Source organism: Ursus americanus, chromosome 13 (assembly GCF_024610735.1).
Source record: "Ursus americanus isolate L20-20 chromosome 13, mUrsAme1.1.p, whole genome shotgun sequence".
In the NCBI taxonomy this organism is placed as follows: Eukaryota; Metazoa; Chordata; class Mammalia; order Carnivora; family Ursidae; genus Ursus; species Ursus americanus.
The window spans coordinates 1,660,518-1,682,382 of record NC_142139.1 but is presented as its reverse complement, the minus strand read 5'-3'; the positions used below and the strand labels follow the sequence as shown (position 1 = coordinate 1,682,382).

Genomic DNA, 21,865 nt, shown 5'->3' with positions numbered 1-21,865 from the left:
ACTATGTTACATACCTGAAACTAATATAACATTGTATATCAACTATACCTCAATAAAAAAGCATAAGAAACAATTGTCTAAGTGTATGCTAACAACAAATAATCCAATAATGAAATCAAAACATTCCATTTAATAACATCAAAATGAATAAAATATGTAGAAATTTAACGTAAGTGTGTAGGACTCTCATACTGAAAACTATAAGACATCATTGAAAGAAATTAAAGACCTAAGTAAATGTAAAGGCATCCTTTGTTAATCAATTGGAAGACTTAATATTGTTAAACTGACAATACTTCGCCCCCACACACACCATATTGGTCTACTGATTCAACAGAACCCCTGTCAAATCCCAGATGGGGAAATTGACAAATTGATCCTAAAATTCTCAAGGACATGAAAAGAATCCAGAGTAGCACCCCCCCCCAAATCCCAAAACAATAAAAACTTGTAAAACATTGGAGGACTTACATAAATACAGGGAAGTGGTGGTTGCCAGATGGGAGGTGATAGGGGGAATGGGCAAAAGAAGTCAATTCCAATTTCAGAACTTACTACAAAACTACAGTAATCAACATTGTATAGTATTGCCATAAGGACAGATATTTAGGTAGATTAATGGAATAGAAGAGTCTCAAAATAACCCATACATCTTTGTCAATTAATTTTCAACAAGAGTGACAAGACCATTTAACGGAGAAAATAATCCCCTCAACAAATGGTGCTGAGCCATATGCAAGAGAGTGGTATTGGATTCCTAAAATCATAAAATTAACTCAGCAGTGATCAAAGAACTAAATGTAAGAGCTAAAACTCTAATACTCTGGAAAGAAAACATAGATGTAAATTCTCAAGACCTTGGATCACACAATGGTTTCTTAGATAAAAGTACAGGCAATTAAAAAAATACATAAATTTGATTTCATCAAAATTAAAAAATTCTGTGCTCCAAGGACATTATCAAGAAAGTGAAGAGGCAACCTACAGAATAAGAGAAAATATCTGAAAGCCATGTATCTGATAAAATTCTAGTATTTGGAGCACACAAAGGACCCTTACAACTCAAACAAACATGGAACTCAACTTAAAAATGAGCAAAGAATCAAGTAGGCATTTTCCAAAGAAGATATCTGAATAGCCCATAGTACAGAAAATAATGCCTAATGTCAGTCATTAGGGAAAAGCAAATCCAAACCACACAATACACTTCACACCCACTGGGAGGGCTGTAAGAAAAAAGGCAGACAGACAATAACTAGTTTTGGTGAGGACGGGGAGCTACTGGAGCCTCCATATACTGCCGGCAGGAATGAAAAATGGGACAGCTGTTTTGGAAAACAGTCTGGCAGTTCCTCAAAAAGTTAAACATAGAGTAGCCATATGACTAACAATGTCACTCCAAGAGAACTGAAAACATACGTCCATACAAAAACTTGTACACAGATGTTCACAGCAGCAGCAGTCAGAACAGCCCCAACGTGGAAACAGTTCAAATGTCCATTAACTGATGAATGGATAAAGAAAATGTGATATGTATACACAATGGAATAGTACTCAGCCACAAAAAGGAATACAATACTGATTAACATTAGACATGGAGAACATTTAAAACATTATGCTAGGTGAAAGAGGCCAAGCAGAAAGGCCAAATATTGTATAATTCCACTGATACACAGTGCCCAGTATAGGCAGATCTATGGACACAGAAAGTTGGTTTGCGGTTGCCATTTTAGGGGAGAGGAGAATGGGCATCGACTACCTAATAGCTATGGCATTTTCTTCTGGGAGTGAAAAAAACCATTGCACAACTTTGTGAATATACTAAATCACTGAATTATATACTTTAAAATGGTGAATTTTATGGTATGTGAATTATATCTCAAAAAAAAAATCCCTGCATAATAAGGTGCAGCAACTTCAAGATGATTTCCTACATGAAATGGCTACTAAAAGGCATTTTTATTTCTGTAGGCTGCTTTCAAATACTATTAGAATTAGCACATGGCAGCCTCATTTAATATGACTCAATTTGGCTCATGGGTAAATGACAGATAAATAAAGCAACTGTAATAAAAATATTCATCTACATAACAGATTTTTAAAAACATTCTCAACCTTTGAGTTATCATCTGGACCTCTAACAGAAAAAAAAACCCAACAACGTTAAACTACAAATTAGTTCACATATTCAACCTTGTGCAAGTTTAGAAACGCTATCAAATATTTGTTAAATCTAACAAATGTAGACTTCAAAAAATAGGAAAATTATCAATTTGCAAACTTGAAATAATGGAAACAGGCAATGATCCTCAATGAATATGCAGCACCATCAGGTGGGAGTTTTCTGGGAAACCTGATGGTGCCGAAGCTGACACTCCTGACTCACTAAGCACTCCTAACATCGTCAAGAATGCAACAAAGCAGACGTTATAACTCTTCCTGGATATGGAGAACTAAGATTATCTCATCACCTCTTACGAAGCATTTCTGCCAACATATACACACATGTATACACACATGACTTGTTTAAGTCTCTCAATATCAGTGTACAAAAGACAGCTGGGATAGATGAGTAGTTGAACAAAATGAGTGTTCAATCAACCAAATCCAGAATGTGGGAAATTTTATAGAGCAAACGATATAGTCTTTTTAACCAATAACTCATTAAAAAGAGAGGGGGAACTGTTATAAACAAAAAGAGGCTTATGAATCATATAATTTATCTTTCAAATTAAGAATACTTTTGAGAGTGAAAGGAAGTTCTTTCTTTTTTTTTGGAAAGGAAGTTCTATTAGTAATTATGCTAGACAATAGGCATGAACTGGGACCACTCAAAAGCTTCAATCAAATACAAGATACGGGCTTTCTTGTTGTCCATATCTTTTAACTTTTAATTTATTATTATTATTATCATTATTATTATTTTGAAACAGGATCCATTAGGGATCCTGTTAGGGAATCTGAACGTGGTCTGAACATGAAATGATATTAAAGAATCACTGACATGACACTAACTAGGTTTTGTGGGGGGAAAAAAGTCCTTATCTGTTAGAGAAACACACTGAAATGTACATGTACATAGGTGAGATGGTATCTGTGTTTTGCTTTAAAACACCGGTGGGGGTGGCCGTGGGGGTGGGAAGTGTCAGGGAAATATGTGAAACAATATTGATAAAATGTTGATAAGTACTGAGGCTACATAATGGGTCCCTGGGGATTCATTACACTTCACTCCTCCATTTATGCATGCTTGAAAATTTTTATAACATTAACTTAAAAAGTTTAACATCACCCAACATGGTAGCACACATTTCTGGCTTTGACCTCTTAACAATGACAGATACACTCCCACAACTCTTACTTGCCAAAAAAATATTGGTTGGGCTGAGTCATAAAATGGAAGCCTCATAGGGAAATCTTTAAAGAAGAAACAGCTGGTTAGCTCAAAGGAAACGTAAAAATCCGTTTTTGACTTTCCCACCGGAAGATACTCTCAGAGGTTCTTTTCTGGACTCACAGTGGGTGGTTACGTTGCATGTAGGCATTGGGATTTGTAAGAACTCAGAGATGAGGTGCATACACCTTTGAAGATTAAACTGAGTTAGCAGCCCCAATTTGAGATTATCCTCTGTTTTTGGCAAAGTCATAATTTTAACTTCCACCAGACATAAAATTTATTTTATGGGGTATTAGAAACTTCAAAAACTACATCTGAATGAAGTCTCTATTGCCATTGGTAAGTGTCTATTTTAATTGTATATGTTAAGTTTTGTTTTGTTTTTGGAGAATTGTTTTAAGTATGCATAACCCAAAGCTAAAACTTCATCTAAATACTTACCTTTACCTTTTGAAATTCCAGACAAAGAGAAGCAAAAGTATTCAGACTGTCCTTTAAAATGTCTTAATATGAAGCGCATCTTTTAACAGTTTTGTACTCACCTCCTGTTTAGACCAGTTAAACTATAATTTTTCTTAGACCCTGGCCCAACCATTGTTCATGGATTTTAAATGCAAAATAACACAATTTAGGAAAGTTCTTAACATGGAATTTCTTTCTATATGTCAGATTCCGTTTTAGGCAATAGCATTTGTAGAAATTATAGAAAAGCCAACAGGGGAGAAATACCAGAGATATAGAATAACTGAAAATTAAATTAGTTACATAAATGGGAAATATAGTTTGCATGAAACTTCAAGAAATTGAAATAAAACAACTGTTATTTTCACAAGAAGTTCTTCAGTGGTTTAGAAGTTCAAGCCACCAAGTCTAAGAGGAAGTCTGCTTTATAAAAAAAAAAACCAAACAAAGCAGATACTTAATCCCTGACAAAAATACTATCACTGACGTCATCTCAAGGTGCCTTAACTTTCATTTTCTTTCTGATTAAAGGCATTTAAATACATCTTTTAAAGAAGGAACAGGGAAATTGGGATGCACTGAATAGTATTTCACACCTAAGGCAGTCTGTCGTGAGGTTGTGAGTCCTGTGCTACGTATGAAGCAGCATTCTATCTTCCAACACGTCGTTTATAAAGGTGGATTTATGCCGTGAGGTTCACACCATGACATTTTTGGGTCATAACTACCACAGGAAGCCAAGTCACACTTTCATATATGAAAAGTAACTTTCCTAGGCATATTATTTATAGTTGATTTACACACCTCCCATGACCCAGGGAAAACCCATGTCAGCATGAAGTTAGCAAAGCAGTGTCAGTCACAAAGGAAAGCAAAGGAACCAATTAAGGTAGCTATGGGCTGTTGCAATGAGTATTTCCATAAATTCAGCAAACTATATTGTAGTTTGGTGAATACAGAGAAAAGGAGACTAAAGGAAGAAGTGCAAAATTAAAATTATTTTAGAACCAATAGTGAGTAAAATAAGTCCTATAGGATTTCAGTGTAGCACTATGAATTCTCCTGTATTCTAATGTTATACAGGAATAACACAGCAGAGGAACAATCATAATGAAGCTTTCTCCAAGTGAAGAGTTAAACTTCCTGAACTGGATGAGGTTAACAAACAAAAACATAGTAGCACTTACATGTGCTAAATATGTTCACTGCATACCCCTGCTCTCCTAGTCCAAGTGTTTCTATTCCTTGAAAATAATGCATGTCCATAGCTGCTAATTTCTTATTTAGTAGCAGTAAAAATGAAAGCAACTGTTATTACTATTGTGGAAATAAAAATATTATGGCACGATTGAGTTCATGATGTGGGTACAGACATTCAGACTTCAGCAAGCTGCTCCTAACTAAAGGTCTGCCCTGTCTGAAGGCACGAAATAGTTAACGAAATCACCTCAAATTACCCACGTTAGCAAATCCAACTTCCTTCTGCATGACTGTGAAACAGGCATTTTGGTCCCCATTTTATAAATGTAAAAATGCAGGTTCCACTCCCTTGGGTCAGACCCATGATCAGGTTTCCTGCCAGTGGAAAGAGAGGGGAGGCTTCACTTACTCTTCGTTCAGGGCACACCGGCGATTGGTGAGAGTGCCGTATTTCCTCAGCGTTTCAGTGAGCTCTGAGTAGAGTTTGTCGGCCAGGGACAATGGGATTCCTTCCCACACCAGGATGAGAATCACAATCACTGCAGCCTCACAGGTGTGGCCAGCTCGCTCCCGCACCAAACACAGTAGCTTCTCCTCACTGCAGCTTCTGCGAACCACCTGTGCAGGTCCCCATTCCACCCCAACACCCCCACCCCAACCAAAACAAAACAAGGGTCATTTGTGGCAGAGGAGCGCACCGATTTATGTATGCATATTCTTTCATGTCTGGGTCACAATTAGGGCAACAGCCAGCACCTGAAACTTGCCTTTTGCTACCCATCTGTAAAATGGGGTCAGAACCGGGAGAGATGCAAAACTGCTCAATGTTTAGCGGACTGTAGCAGTACAGGGAGGGGCGATGACCCCTGCATTAAAGCCAGAGCTATACAGAAGACAAGCAGGTCTTTTTCACAAAGTTCAAGGCTTTCAAAAAAGGCAATATGAAGATTAATGGAAGGTATTTAAGGATTAAGGATGACTTCACATTCCAGGAAGAAGTACACTTTTTATCAATTTGAATGGACCTCCTCCTCTCCATTAAATTCTTTCAATTACATAGAGTTTAGTACGTGCTTTACGTAACTAATGAATCATTGGACACTACAAGAAAAACTAATGATGTACTATACAGTGGCTAACTGAACATAACAAACTAAACCAAAACAAAAAAACTAATCTGCCTTTTTCTTAAGAGCTAACACAAAATAAAGATAAGCAATGTTTGTTTCAACTGGCACAAACGACTCTTCGATCTGGTAACCCAATTCTCAGGGTTAGATTAATGAATCAAAATGCCCAAGACTGAAGACCAAAGGCCTTGTCAGGTCACACTTACCCATTTAGCAATCGGACATCCCTGAGAACTTTTGCCTTCTTTACCAGTATAGATGACTCTTTCAATCCTAATAGCTTTACCCTTCTGTCCAAACCTTAAAAGAAATCCACAGAAACACACACACATAAAATTAGCAAATGAAACCGAGGCAACCAAAATAGTGAACATTTGAGCATAATTTTATTCTATGGCCACATCCTGAGAAATGAATGGTTTAATTTATTTTTAAAAAACAAGTCTAAGCCAAGCAAACTGGATAACAGACTTTAAGCTTTGTATTTCTTTGGTATCAAAATATATTGATAATTGTAATGAACTATTTTGAAATTATATGTTGGGTGAAAATAAATGGGAAAGCTTATTTTTAGACAATTTCACAAAGTACAAAACTTTTTAAAATTTGTTAAATTCAGTCTTCTAAGATATATACTATTTGATTTTTGTCCTTTACTAAATTTAGCTATTTTTAAACTTGGGGAATCATAACAGATTTTAGTTAGAACTGTTCCTCAAAGGATCTCTACCATTTTTAAAAGATGGCTTGTAAATAACTAGCATCCAGCAATTTTGAAAATATAGGATAGTTCTAGAGATAGATTATATTTTCCCTTATGACCAAGGCACTACTTACTACTTGCTAATAACAAAAGGCACTTAGGGAAATTCACTGTATCTGTCAGGCTACTAGAGGGTTATTTAGTGAATTTCTAGATACTAATTTAGAAATGGATAATTTGTAAATTGGGCAGGAATGATACCAAATATGTCCTTGCTGCCCACAAGGTCTCCTAACGTATTTTGATGATAACACTGCTGACCTCTTAAAGCCCCCAGCATAGTTCACAGCTCACATCTGTGGATACCTATAGGAAAGTCTCTCTCTGCATTTTTGTCTCACTCAGAAGTCTTCTACATGCAGGACTAACTGGGTAGATTTAGGTAAATACATGCCTACCTGTGACTGACAGTAAAAAAAAAAAAATGAAGCTATAAATAGAATCTGTCTCTATTTCTATTCAGCATCTCACACTTACCCTCTGCTCATACTAAGGGACAACTTCCTTAGAGATCACTACTCATTTACAGCTCTGGGTGAACTTAACTCAATGGTTCCTTTCTTATACCACATTTACCCTCTCTTTCTTCTTTTGACACTTTATCATCAAGTGGGAAAGTGAGAGTGGGGCCTCTCTTTGCAGCCTGTGCCAGCACCCCTGTGCCTGGCAGGCGGGCTGGCTGGTTCTCGTGCGTGCCTGGGTTTTCTGGCATCCATCTCAAAGTGGGCAGCCTGTGCCAGCTTGCAGACTATTAGTCCTGTCAAATATTGTGACTCTCTGGTGAATAGCACAGTGTGGAGTGCTGGCAACCCTAGAATAGCTAAGCCTACTAATAATTACTCAATTTACAATTGTTTACTGCTTTGTATGTGAAAGCTGAAAAAATTCTGACATATACAAAAGGATAAACGTTAATCTGCCCTGTGCCTTTGCGTTAATTACCTTTCTTCCATGATTTCTCTAATAGCTGCCACATTAGGACCTGCTCCTAGATGGGTATAAAAAGGACCTTCATCTTTTTCAATAATTTGCTCTGTTGAGATAATAGAAGATTATTATTTTAGACCTCAATTATACTAAATATAAAGGCTACATCCACAAAGCTTATCCCCCAACTGCACATTAAGGGCCCTAAATGTGACTTTAAACATTTTTTTTTCTTTAAAATGAATAAATTGATGGACTAATCTATTAGAAAATGTGCCAAATAATTAAGTATATGTACATGCTGGCTGTTGGATAAAAATATATTAAATTACATTTCAGATACGGAATAAGAAATTATTTATTTTAAACAAAATAAGTGGAACTAAACAAAACAGTGAGGGAATTAGAATATATTATATGTAATACCGACTACAATCCAATTTTTTGAACTGAAAAAAAAATTTTATAGCTAACTAGAAGATTGCCTGCTGCTTGGATGTTAAAAGATTAAAAATAAAATTTCCTATCTTATCTCACCCCCAGGATATTGCTCAGTTTTTATTGTCAAGGTACCTTTTTTTCCTCTTGTTTCCCCTCAACATTTAATTGCTGTGTTTCGAAAATAAGAATATTGATTCCAGACCCACATTTGTGCTTTAGAACGATTTATGAGGAGAGAAAACACTGGAGAGAGGGTCAGGTAAAAGGAAGAGGTTCTTGTAGACTATCGAAGATGGAAAGTGGGAGGAGAGGTTAGGGTGATGGGAGAAGAGACTGCAGACGATTAGAACTTACCTAATGTTATCTATGACATGTGTGGTACGGCACCCCTGAGGCAACCTAATATTAGCCACACAAGGGGGCGGTATGGCTCCTCCCTCCATTCTTCTACAAAATGTGGGGTGTCCCGTTGTAAGAGGAAGAACATGAGGTGGGTGGACCACTGGCCATATCAGTTTAACATTTGTTTTTTTCAAATGCCGTCTACTGTATTCATGCTGAGGGACTATAATAAAGTCTTTATATATACTTTATATGTTTTATATATATATATACACAAGCATCTATCAGCAAAATGTTTCCCTATTCCAACAGACCTATCACGTATCTTGAATTTTAACAAAAACGTGTTGGTTTGAAAAAAGAAAAAAAAACAGATTTTCTATAAAAAAGATGACACTTTAAAGAGAAAACAGAATCAAAATGAATATAAATTATACAATATTTCAAGTGTATAAATGCAGGAAGGGCAATGTCATGGGTATTCAGAACTTCAGCATTACAATTTCCCCCAACTCACCAAGACTGAAGATAATTCCCCCCCATCTAGAAATTAATGTAAAACCACTAATATGTTCAACCTTGAATTAATACATATTAAAAAGCTCCCACATTAATTTGCATATAGCAGTTATTTTTCTCATTTTAACAGATGTTTTTAGAGATGCCTAGGCGTCTCTCCAGGAGATGATATACAAAGAGTTAAACAGATTGATTAATCTAAAACAGATACCTTTACACTTTAAAGGGTTTGATTAGAGGAAGAAATGAGCATGCACATTGTTTTAAGTTTTTTGGAAAAACTGAATGTAAGTGAAGTTCTCTCTTGCACAGCACAAGCATCTGTAATTTAAAGACAAGAAATGTAAGCTTCAGGTTTTTTATGAGCCTTTACAAACTGCTGCCAGACTCAAGATTTAAAAAAAAAAAAAAGAAAATCCCATATCTGAAGATGAATTTGCTAGTCCTGGACAAACACCATGTGTCTCAGTGCACTTCCAGCACTTACCTACACATCTGCATGATGGGAAATCGTATTGAGTCTTGACAGGTGTATCCAATAAATTTTTTATAGGAGTATCTAGTAATTTGGAAGGTGACTCTAAAAAATTATTGAGAACAGAACCAGCTGTTCTTTTGGTTGGTGTCTTTTCTGAAGAAGGAGTTGCTTGCTGCTCTAAAGCTTGGGTGTGGCTATCAAGTTCTGCAGCAGTGGTCTGTCTAGTTAAAACTGTGACTGGCCCTGACATTTCCACTTTTACTTGCTTCTGTGATTTGAGCATTAGAGCCTTATGGTCAAATAATGATTTGACCTGAAACTGCTTCAGATGTTGCTCCATGGTCTCAAGGATGCTCCTTTGCTGCACATTGTCACAATTTGGGGGTGGAATCTCTTGCTTAGTCATCTTTTTCCACGTTTTGTTTTCTGGCTGTGCCGACATGGGGTGCATACAGGTATGGGGCTTGGATCCAGGTTCGACCTTAATTGGCCTGTGCATCTGATCATGACAAGACTCGGTCGGGGGGTGTTGTGCTTGCTGCTGTTCTTGCCTCTGCAAGAGGTGCCACCTTAGAGCAGCATGCTTTTGACCGTCCTTCTGGGGCGGGGCCTGAATGTGACCTGCTCCCCGGTCAGACACAGGGAAAGCATTTGCTTGGTTCTGCATCAGGTACCTTTGCTGCGGGACTTGTGCTGCTTGCTGGCCGCACATATCTTGGTTTCTCCTTCTATATCCCTGTAGAACTGAAGCTTGTGGAGGCTTCTGCTCTTGTTCTTGAAAGCACCTATGAAGATCATCTTGCTTTGGAGTCACATTATTTGGAAAATATTGCCTGTGATGCAAGTTTTGGGTCTTGTTTCCTGCGAAGAGTTCAGGATTTATAGTCTGTTCTTTATTTTCGGGAACTAGGTGTGTATTGTTTGAGCAAGAAATCTGTAGTTTGCTTGCATTTGATTTCAAGATCTGACCATAGGGGGAATTTCTACTATCCACACTCTGCGCTTGCTCCGATCCCATTTGAGTACTATGGGTCTGGAACTCATTTGATTTGAAATACTGATTTTCACCACGGAAACATTCTTCCACTTTAATCTGGCTAAAGAATGATCCTTCTCTTTGCTGATCACTATTGTCTTGGGGATGAGAAAAAGCCTGGGGCATTTGTTCTTTATTCTTCAGTTGTAATTTCTGCTGCTGCTGCTGGTTTTGAGAGAGAAGTGAATTCTGGGATGGTTGTGTTTGTGTTTGTGCCGTGTGCTTATGAGGCTTGTGTTGTAAAAGGTGTGAGTTTGAGAATGGCTCAGTCTCTGGAGCCTGCTGATTCAAGTGCTGCTTTAATGTTGGGGGTATGAGTTTCCCAGTTTGGGAATCTGGTCTTTGTTCAAAATAAAACCTGTGGGTGCACACTGACTGCACATGAGCTTTGGATGAAGGGTCTGTCTTGGAGAAGTGCACCTGGAGTGAGGGTTTTTGGAACTGGAGCTGCTGGTCCACTGTACCTTGAGACTGCCCTTGATTCATCTCGCCTTGGTACCTTTGTGGCCTCTGCTCTGGCTGCATTATTTTCTGGACGTAAGCCTGCCCTGGGAGCCCCCCAGGCAGGCTGGAATTTCCAGTGTATTGTTTGGAGGTCGTTTGATTGGTGGGGTTGGACTGATACTGAAGAACTGACCGCAGTGATGCCTCATGACATTTTGGGTGGGATTCTGCCTGATGAAAGTGAGGGGGCTTCAGTTCAATCCACCCCGGTTTCAGATAGGGCTGTGCTGGGAGCACAAGACCTCGTGTTTGTTCCTTGTCTCGACCCTTCGGAATATCTTGCTCTTTGTGTCCCATCAACTGCTGGCAGTGGTCCTGTGGATCTCCACTACTACCAAGAATTGGTGGGTTATGCTTGAGGTGTTCTGATATTTGTCTCGCTTTCTCAGAACATGCTGGAACAGTCATCGACCCTAGAGTCTGCATGTCATTCTTGTTAACACAATTATTCTGAGGCCTTTCTGGAAGCATCAGAGAGTGGTTGGATGCATGTGTGGATGGATTAGGACTCAGGGATGGCTGAGCGTCGGGTTGACCCTCTATTTTCACTTCCCTTAAAAGAGCTGTGTTACTTTGGTTGGGGTAGTGATGGTGTTCTTCCAAAACTCCCTCGTTCAGAGTGCTTTTTCCTTCTGAAGGAAGCTGGGAAACTTGTGGAAGAGGAGGAGGGGGAGAAAGAAGCAATTGTGATGGTGATGGTGTGGTAGGGGCAGAAAAGGAATCCTTAGTGAACACTGAGCTTTGCTTGAAGTAAGCACCATTTGTTTCATTTTGCTTTAAATACCGTTCAGAGCTGCCACTGGGAGCCTGCAAATTGCTGCTGGAACCTGAACAGAATTCTTCACCAGATACCAGCTTTGTGGTTCCTTGGATAGGACTGTTTTCGGCACGCGACAGGCAAATGTCAAAAACTGATTTTTGTTTTTCTGGTTTCTGAAAGGGACAGGTCCCTATCACTGCAGCTGTCTTACTGGCTTTGTCAGCATCACAGGCCTCAGTCACCACTGCAACTGGCTCTGGAGGCAGCTCAGAGTTCGAGGTCTGTGGGACATTGATCTGCCCTGAGGTATGCGATGGGTGAGTGATCTCACAGGACAACTCATTAGTAGCCTGACTGTTAATGGCATGTATGTGAGATGTGGTTTTCTGCACCGCAACGGAAACACAATCTGGATAATATTGAGACAGTGTTTTCTCCAGGAGTTCACCATGTGTGTTTTCCATGGAAGAGGCAGAAACTGTAGCACCATTAGGCATTAGCACTGCCTTGTTTTTAAGAAGTAATACAATGTTCTTGTCACGGTAGTTCGCATTTTTTTCCTCCTGCTCATTCAGAACCTGCAGCCCTGGTTTTTCAGACCTACTGCAGTTATGTGTTGAGAAACTGATGAAATCTTTAACTGCATTTTCTCGGGCTACAGAGCTCACAGATTCTCTCTTATCACTCAAGTCGGAGACATTCAGTTGACTGCTGCCTTTGCCTGGATTTCTTTCTTGGCTTTCCCCGAAGTTCTTTCTTTCTCCATTAGCCTTTTGGTCTTGTCTCAATTTCTTGTTCTGATGAAGCCCAAAGAGAGACGGTTCACTAACTGTACGCTTTATTCCTCCATTCTGTAAGCACCTGGAATACCCTCTACCTTCTTGTATAAAGTCCGGACTCACGCGACTATTCTGGCTTCTCTTCATAGGGGGTATTCCATAATAACTTTTGAAAGACTGCCACTTGGTGTCTCCATTTACTTCTGGATAAGGTCTCTCAGTTAATGGGCTTCCATTCTGGAGCTTTAGAGCCAGAGGCTCTGTCTGGCAGATGGGAGAAGGAGATGGTGTCAGGAATGGACTTAGTCTGTTGCCCTCCACATGGTTGGTTCTATCCTGTTCCATCAGGCTTGCTTCGGGGCCATCCACAAGGCTGCCCTCTGAATGAATTCTAAAGAGCATAGAAACAGAAATTGAAGCACATTAATACATATTAGCACTACTAATAAATCTGAGAGAATAAGCACGGCATTCATGATACTCAAATTCCCAGACATAGCAAACTGCGATACTCATTTTCATGTTTCAGAGTGACAACCAATAGCTACTCAGGAACCGATTGTTCTTGTATTCCCAGCAACTCTCAAATATTTACGGTCATGGAGAACAAATATGATCGAAATCACCAGCTAATGTAGGAAGCTCATACTGTATTAGTAAATAGAATCAACTTCCTTCCCAAATAATTCTTTTTGTCAAAATGCTAAGAACAATAGAGAAAGATTACCTCCTTTCTTTCTTCTCTCGTACCTTATACATCCAATCACTTGCTAAGGTCTATCAATTCCATTTCCTGTATGTTCCTTGAATTATCTGCACTGATACTTGGTAGCCAGACACACATTATTTTGCTTCATTATTTGTGGCAGTAGCTTTTTAGAGGGTTTCTTCCCCAGCCCAGCCTGTCCTCTCCCTAGTCCTTCATGGTTCCTTCAAATTGTTACCAAAGGAAATGTTCTCAACGCAAATCTGATGTCATATCCTCCTTAACATGCTTTCCCGGCTCCACGTTGCCTGTGTTAGTAGTTCTCAAACTCTTTCACTCACACGCCTGAAAGACAAGGCATGCTGCCTTTAGTGTTACTATTCCAGGAAACGGAATGGGGTGAGAAGGGTCATTTATAAAATGTCATTTCTAGGAGATTCTATGTCTTCCTTCACAGGGGCTTCTGAGAATTCCTGCCCGTTACAAATGGTTTTTTCATACGCAGATTTCTGTTTTTCTCTCCTCCTACTTACTCTCACAGCTTATACTCCAACTATAATAACAGCTTATAAATACCCAAACATGGTAAATGGTTTCAGACCTCCATGCTGTTGTTTTGTTGGCCTAGGATGCCTTCTTAGTCCCCTGCTTTGCCCAGTGACTCCTGCGCATTTCTCTGAAACAGTCTCAGGTATCACTTCCTTTACGACTCCTTCTTTGATTTTCCAAGAGAATTAATCACTCCCATCTCTGTTATTCCTGTATCTTGTATATGGTTTACTGCTGAACATACCATACTCGATTTTATTTTGTTTACTCACTGGACTGTGAACTTCAGAATACTCTGTTTTTGTGCTTAGTACAGAGTGAGCATCCAGTTAGTTTCAGAAAATTGATATAAATTTGCTCATGTTACAACCATTCTTCGTTCGCTCATTAATTCAAATATTTTTGAGACCAATACTGATGGAGATTTCAAAGTTCAAATGATTGGAGTGCAGGAAGAAATGGGCACTAAAAAACATAAATAATCCATCATATAAAATGAATGGTGCTCCATTCAAGGTACGGTCATGCTTTATTCTCCCACAGCTTTTCTCATCACATTTATTTTAAGGATGTACGTAAAAAATCTAGACGATTGTCCTTTTGGGCTATAAAAAACTATTAAAATAGCCATTGCTTACTAACCAAGACAAGTGACAAAGGGGAAGAAATAAGATATAAACATTGGAAAGCAACACTAAAGTTATCATTTATAGATAATAAGATTGTATACTGGTCAACCAAGAGAATCAACTGAAAAACAATTACAGTTTATGAGAAAAGTAGTTGAATAAGAAAATTAATAGCTTTGATATATAAAAGCAACAACCAGTCAGAAGCTTTAGTGGAATAAAATACTGTAACAGGAAAAAATATTCTTAAAACACTAAGAATAAACCTAAAAAGAAATGCGGAAGGCCTATTTAAGTAAATCTTTAAGACAGTACTGACAGATACACAAGTAGAAGGTATAATATGTTCTTGGGTAGTTGTCAAATGAATTTATTAATTTAATGTATTCTCAATAAAAATACTAGCAGAATGTTGTGAGGAATTAAAGCACCTGACTCTAAAGTTCACGTGGAAAAATAAACAAGCTGGATAGCCAGGAATAACCTGAAAAAAAATTGTAAAGGGGCCTGGGCAGGGCAGTAACCAAATTAAAACATAGTAAAAAGGAACAAAGGCTACTGTACTTAACACAGCTTATACTTGAAAATCAGTAAATAAAAGAATGTTAATAAGACCAATGAAACAGAACAGAATGTCCAGAAATTGATCCTAACCCACACAGAAATGTGGCATCCTGATGGCACTGCAAATCAATATGATACTGGAACAACTGGACAGTCCTCTGAAAAAATGATAAAGTTGGATTTACCCCTAACATCTTATACCAAAATGAATTTTAGATGGATTTAACACTTAAATATGTAAAGCAAAACACTAAAAGATCTAAAATAGCCTGAGAAAACTTTAAAAAAAAAAATAATCTAATGACTGGGTAAGTTCTTTATGACATAAAATCTAGAAGCCATAAAAAATGAGAAAGTTCAGTAAAATTTATGCATGCAAAAATAAACCTGTAAGTGAAGTTAAGAATCACATAAAACTTTTCTTAATATACAGAACTCTGACAAACTGACAAGGGAAAAACCAATCATTGAATAGAAAAATGAGCAAAGGACATGGACAGTTCACAGAAAATGAAATGCAAATGGCCCTTAAATAAGGTTTAAAATAATGTCTAGTATCACTCATGAAAAAAATGTAAATTAAAACCTCAGCAAGATACAGTTTTTTCCTCAAATTGGCAAAGATCAAAAAGTTTGATAATACAAGATGTTGGCAAGCATGTGGGGAAACAGACACTCCCTTGTGTGGTTCATGGGAGTGAAAATGAGTACAAATACCATGGAGGACAATTTGGCAATAATCTACAGTTTCATAGAGACTTTGTCCCTTCAGTTTTAAGAAGCTGTCTAACAAATATGCTCATATATATGTTACGTGATGTATGCACAGTCTTTTGCAATAGTAAATGGTTGGAAACAACCTACATTTTCAGGTGGAAGTATTTCCAAGTAATTAAATGAAATCTAGCAAGCTGCAGAACAATGTGTATAAGAATGCTACAACCTGGGGGCGCCTGGGTGGCTCAGTGAGTTAAGCGTCTGATTTTGGCTCAGGTCATGATCTCAGGGTCTCAGGATCAAGCCCTGCGGTTGTCGAGCCCCGCGGGGGCTCTGTGCTCAATGGGGAGTCTACTTCTCTTTCTCTCTCCTTCTGCCCCTCCCCTGCTCATGCTGTCTCAGTCTCTCTCAAATAAATAAAATCTTTTAAAAAATGCTACAACCTATACATTTATAAAAATAAATATAAAATCAGCTCTGGGAGAATATACAACAAAATTGTAATAATATTTTGCATCCAGAAAAAAGATTGGAGAGTCTAGAGAACAGCACTGGGAAGGAAACTGCTTTTTATTATTGTTTTTGTAACTTTCAGGCATGTCTATTACTTAATTAGTAAATAAAACTTAAACTGCAAAGTCACAATTCTTATTGGACCAAGAAAGCAACAGAGCAAAGTGGTTTCTTTATTTCTGCTAGACCAACTTCCTACAATGTTAAGAGATGGGTTAGACGTGCATAGCCACTAGTTACATTTGGCTACGGGGCCCTTTAAATGTGGCGAGCACAAATGAAGATGTGCCATAAGTGTAAATACACATTGGATTTCAAAGACTTTAGTGTGGATAACAGAAACAAACAAACATAAAATACCTTAATTTTTAAAAATATTTATTATATGTTGAAACAATACTATTTTGGATATTTTAAATAAAATATATCATTAAATTAATTTCATTTGTTCCTAAATTTTTACTTGTTTTAGTGTAAGTACTGGAAAATTTTAAATTTTGTATTTGGTTTATGTTGTATTTCTATTGGACAGCTCTGAGATAGACTAATACTCTTGATCATTAATAATCCTTAATAATAAAAAAAAACCCTTTAGGTTCTGGAATAATGAATGAAAATTGATTTGTAGTCTTTAATGTAAGGAGTTTCTGCAAAATCAGGGCCACTACCATTTTTCAAAAATTAAGGAGCATAGAAAAAAGCCTAGATAAATTCTTTAGAGACCAGGCCAATTAGCTTTCCAAATACTATAACAAAAATGCTTTCTTTTGACAACTGTAAAATCATTTCCCACTCATACCAATCAAAAAGTATTTATATATACACACACATGTATATTTGTGTTATGTTATATAGTATATAAAACTTGCAGGCTCTATATCAAATATATATTGTTCTGCTTAATTTTCTATGTATAAAATACTGTAAGCACTTAACACATTATTCTCTATTATGATCCATTCCACATAATTTGGACATTCTTTAAGGTGTCAAGGGCAGAATTACAATAGATGGAGTTTGCAAATCTTTTATGAGCATAAGAGCTCCTAAGAACAAACGAAGGTGACTTAAAATGAAATTTATTTCAATATGGAGCTTTAAACACAATAGCCATCTTTAAATACTAATTTAAACTATATACAGAACAATTCTGTCTATGACAGCAATTTCTTTACTGAGTATAACCACTGGATGTGAAAAGCTAAAGGGTTAACTTTTTTAAGGAGAGCAAGAAAATTATTATATTTGGATGAGGATAATTTTTTTTGAGGATTACTTGTAACTGGTTTATGAATCTGATTCAGAAAATTTAAACCAATGAAGTGCCATTGTAGAGAAAAAAATATTTTATTCAAATTCAATATATCCTAAACCATACTTTTTGTGTAGGTACCCCAGAATATTACATGATCCAGTAATCTAGTTATACAGCACACTTTTAATTTTACACTGACACTGGCGATTTTATACTGACATGGGAAGCATTATTTATTTTTAATAAAAGGAAGAAAGAAAGAAGACCTGTTCATCTTTCTTATTGTAGAAATATTTTTAAAAAGCATCGACGTTATAATCTTTACAGCATCATTTATGTAGTTTTTCCAAGCTTACAAAAGTCAGTAATTTATATATAAAATTAAAAAGCCAAGATAATTTTTTTAGATATCTATGTGCTGATCAGTGAAACTAGAGTTAACAGACTGTTTTTACAAGTTTAGGGGAAAAAAACAAAACTTTTAACAAAAGTTAAACTGTTTTTTGAATGAATGTAAATTTTTGCTATAGAGATTTTTGTGTGACATTCCTTTTGCTTTTTAGAGACTAGGAATATGTGTCATTTTTATTCATTCATATTTGCTCTTATAAGTAAGTGATATCGGAAATACTTTGAATTCTCATAGCTGAATGGTTTGAGATTGAGATTAAATATTCTTTATTTTGTCCTACACTAGAGAACATGTAATTACTATAATGTACAGTACCAATCAGGATACTATTCCCTTGGGCAACTGAATATTCAAATATTTTTTAAAATAATGCTAGTTCTTGGAAGTTGGTGTATGGTTAATTTATGCCAAATAAAATTATATCTATAAAAATCAGGAGAGAAAATTTTTATTTTAGGAGTCTCAAATTTTCACCAGGTATAGTGACTCACCTAAGAGGATACTGTCCAATAAAAATTAAGGCATTTCCCCCCCTAAAATCGTTATGAAGTTTATATGCAAGAGTGTAGGCAAAAGAGCTTTTGGTAAACCTGGTAAGGATGATTGGTTAGGCTTGCCCAGGAATGTTTTTCATGGTGCCAACACTTCATGTTACAGTAATTAGTTACAATTTAAAAATGAATAGCGAGCTTTTAACATATTCCTGAAGAGATGCTCTTATGGGTCATGGCTAATTTCAAGCTATCAACCTTCAGCTTATAAAATTCCTGAAAATTTTACAGTCTGCTCTCACAAACTGTTACAAGCTGGTTCTAACACACGCTGTTAGAGCTACCAATATATTAACAAATCATATTATTTTCTTTTTTTTAAAAAAATGGAATGAAAGTTCCCCAAGATCAAGTACATGCCATATTATTTTGATAGTCATCAATCCAGAGTCATACTGGACAACAAAACTCTTGTTCATAGAATCAGTGAATTGTGTTTTAAACTTTTCAAAGGCTAAGAAATTTTACAGTTACACATCCAAAATGAGTGGTAGTATGTGATCATGGTCCTAACAATGTATAAAATATTTCAGAGTATAAGAAAGGATCTAGTTCTGTTCCCTTGCTTCAGGTTAGGCATCAAAATAACCCCCCCCCCCAAGGGCTAGACTGGTGGCATCATTCAGGGAGTAGGTTTTATTTTATTAATATATTCACTTTGCCAACATTTGAGTCCTTTTAGGATTAGGATGAAAAAATAAAGTATTCTGGATACATGTCTGTAGGGCTGTACCTATTAGCACAATTAAGGGCATTCTGCATGCCTTTCAAGGTTTCATGTCTTTTAATTGGAATAGAATAAAAAATAAAACGTAAACATTTAGTACATGGAATTTGAAGTTTCCACAGTTACTCTGATACCTTCTTTGCTACTTTTCTAGATTACCTTTTTAATCAATGCTGCGTTGCTGATGATTTTTTCTCTAAAATATTTGAGGACAATTTCCCTGGTAATGCTATGGACAGAACTAGAGCCCAACACCCATTAGTTCATCTGTGCATTCAGCCAAGCATTAGTTGAACCCCAGCCAGGGCAAGTGCTATGGAATAGAGCTAACACAAAGACGTACAGATCCTGCACTGCCCTGGGCTGTGGTAAGGCAGTGTGACTGTTCAAAAGCCACAGGACTTTAGGAGAGGGGAAATATGCTCTTAGCTGTCAAGGTTTGTATACCATCAACCAAAATCTTTCTCATGAAATTTAACTTCATTCCCTCTTGCCTTAGTAAAAGAGAAGTACTGATCCCCCCCCAAGTCAAAGTTAGTTTTAAAAGGATAATAATGAATGTTCATCAAACATGTCTATCAACATCACTGAGGCAAAGGACTAGTGTCTTAAGTAGAATATATCAGTAGTCATCAAGTACAGAGGAGACTATGTAAAAAACTTGGTAGAGTACATTTTTTATTTTTTAAAGATAGATATCATTTACGTATTTGAGAGACAGAGAGTGAGACAGAGAAAGCATCAGTGGGGAGGGTCAGAGGGAGAAACAGACTCCCCGCTGAGCAGGGGGCCTGAAATGGGACTCCAGGATCATGACCTGAGCTGAAGGCAGACGCCCAACCAACTGAGCCACCCAGGTGCCCCGGTAGAGTACCTTAAAAAACAAAACAAAAACTAGTAATATTCAACAAATGACTTATGGAGACTTTTCTAACTACTGAACCCTTAACCTAGGAAAAGACATGGCACATGCTTATCTGCTTTAATAGTTATCTTTGTTAATCAAAATGCAATAGGGAGCTCATTATTTAAATTGCACACCCCCCCACACACAGGATTTTTGATTATGTGGTACAGTATGAGGTTTCTTCATACCTAAAAAGGCAACAATGTGACTTAAATGTTAAGAATGCACAAAATATAACATTCAAATTCTAAAACCAGTTTTGGCATTTTTAAAATAAAGATTTATTTATTTTTGAGGGAGAGAGAGAGAGCACGAGCAGGAAGGGCAGAAGGAAAGGGAGAGAGAATCTCAAGTACATTCTGCACCGAGCGTGGGGTCTGACACAAGGTTGGATCTCACAACCCTGAGATCATAATCTGAGCCCAAACCAAGAGGTGGTTCCTTAACCAACTGTGCCACCAGGTGCCCCTGGTATTTTCTATTAAAGACTAAAGAGACAGATTAGAAATTATTTACTTAAATGATAGATGTCAACTAAACCACACTTAAAATGTTGTAATTTAGATCCCATTAGTCATAGTATTTATGTTTATCTCTTTATTTTGATAGTCCAATATTTCCCATAAAGTATGGCCTTCTAAGAAATGAAAAAGAATAGTTCTATCAGCCATTAATATCACCAATTTTGTTGGAAATTCTAAAGGCCAAATTATAACCAGGTAATGTAATGTATATAGGAACATGCAAAAATATGTTATGGTCACACTATGATTGCAGCTAATGCTCCTGAATAATTTTTCAGAAGCTGCAAGAGTGAGCGAGTGAGTGAGCGAGAAAGAGCGAGAGAGAGAAAGAAAGGGAGAAAGAGAAAAAGAAAGAGAAAGATAGGGAGGGAGGGAGAGAGGAAGGGAAAGAAAGATACTGAGACAGAGGTTGAGAACTCTTTGTTTTCTGAGATTGAGAACTTTAAGTAAAAATGCCAAGTATGGGGGCACCTGGGTGCCTCAGTCAGTTAAGTGTCTGCCTTCGGCTCAGGTCGTGATCCTAGGGTCCCGGGATCGAGCCCCACATAAAGCTCCCTGCTCAGCAGCGAGTCTGCTTCTCCCTCTCCTTCTGCCCCTCCCTCTGCTCGTGCTCTCTCTCTCTCAAATAAATAAAATCTTTAAAAAAAATGCCAAGTATGTCATCCTTCATTCTCTATGTCAGAGGTACAAATTTATCCTCAGCTGAAAATACTGGTCTTTTGACTAGTAGCTAACATTTTGGTTTCCTAAAACTAAAACCGGTTTAGCCACAGCAGTTTTCCTTCGGTATTTGATTTTGCTCCTTCTCCCGCCTCTCTGACATAATTTATTATGAATTCAAGTCACATCGGCAGCATCTGTGAAACAATTACTGCATCTAGGACTGACTCTGCAGTCTAATCCATCATAATTATGACAGGCCTCTTTGAAGATGCTATGATGCATGACTTAAAAATAGCACATTAGTGTGCAAATGGACCAGCATCTCATTTCACCAATATGCATTTAGGGTTGTAATTTAGCTCAACACCATTTGACTCTTTTTGAATCACTCAAGAATGGTAGCTATATCT

General features: G+C 37.2%; 1 protein-coding gene across 1 annotated transcript in view; it reads right to left on the bottom strand.

The window, feature by feature from the left end:
* Window positions 1-21,865, bottom strand: part of TET2 (tet methylcytosine dioxygenase 2) — a 125,059-nt gene that overhangs the window by 31,263 nt on the left and 71,931 nt on the right. The window contains exons 3-6 of the mRNA XM_045799234.2: window positions 9,669-13,129; window positions 7,895-7,985; window positions 6,396-6,489; window positions 5,469-5,677 (exon numbers count right to left, since the gene is read on the bottom strand). Of these exons, the coding sequence (XP_045655190.2) occupies window positions 5,469-5,677; window positions 6,396-6,489; window positions 7,895-7,985; window positions 9,669-13,083 (3,809 nt within the window). The 5' untranslated portion in view covers window positions 13,084-13,129. The remainder of the gene's footprint in view (window positions 1-5,468; window positions 5,678-6,395; window positions 6,490-7,894; window positions 7,986-9,668; window positions 13,130-21,865) is intronic.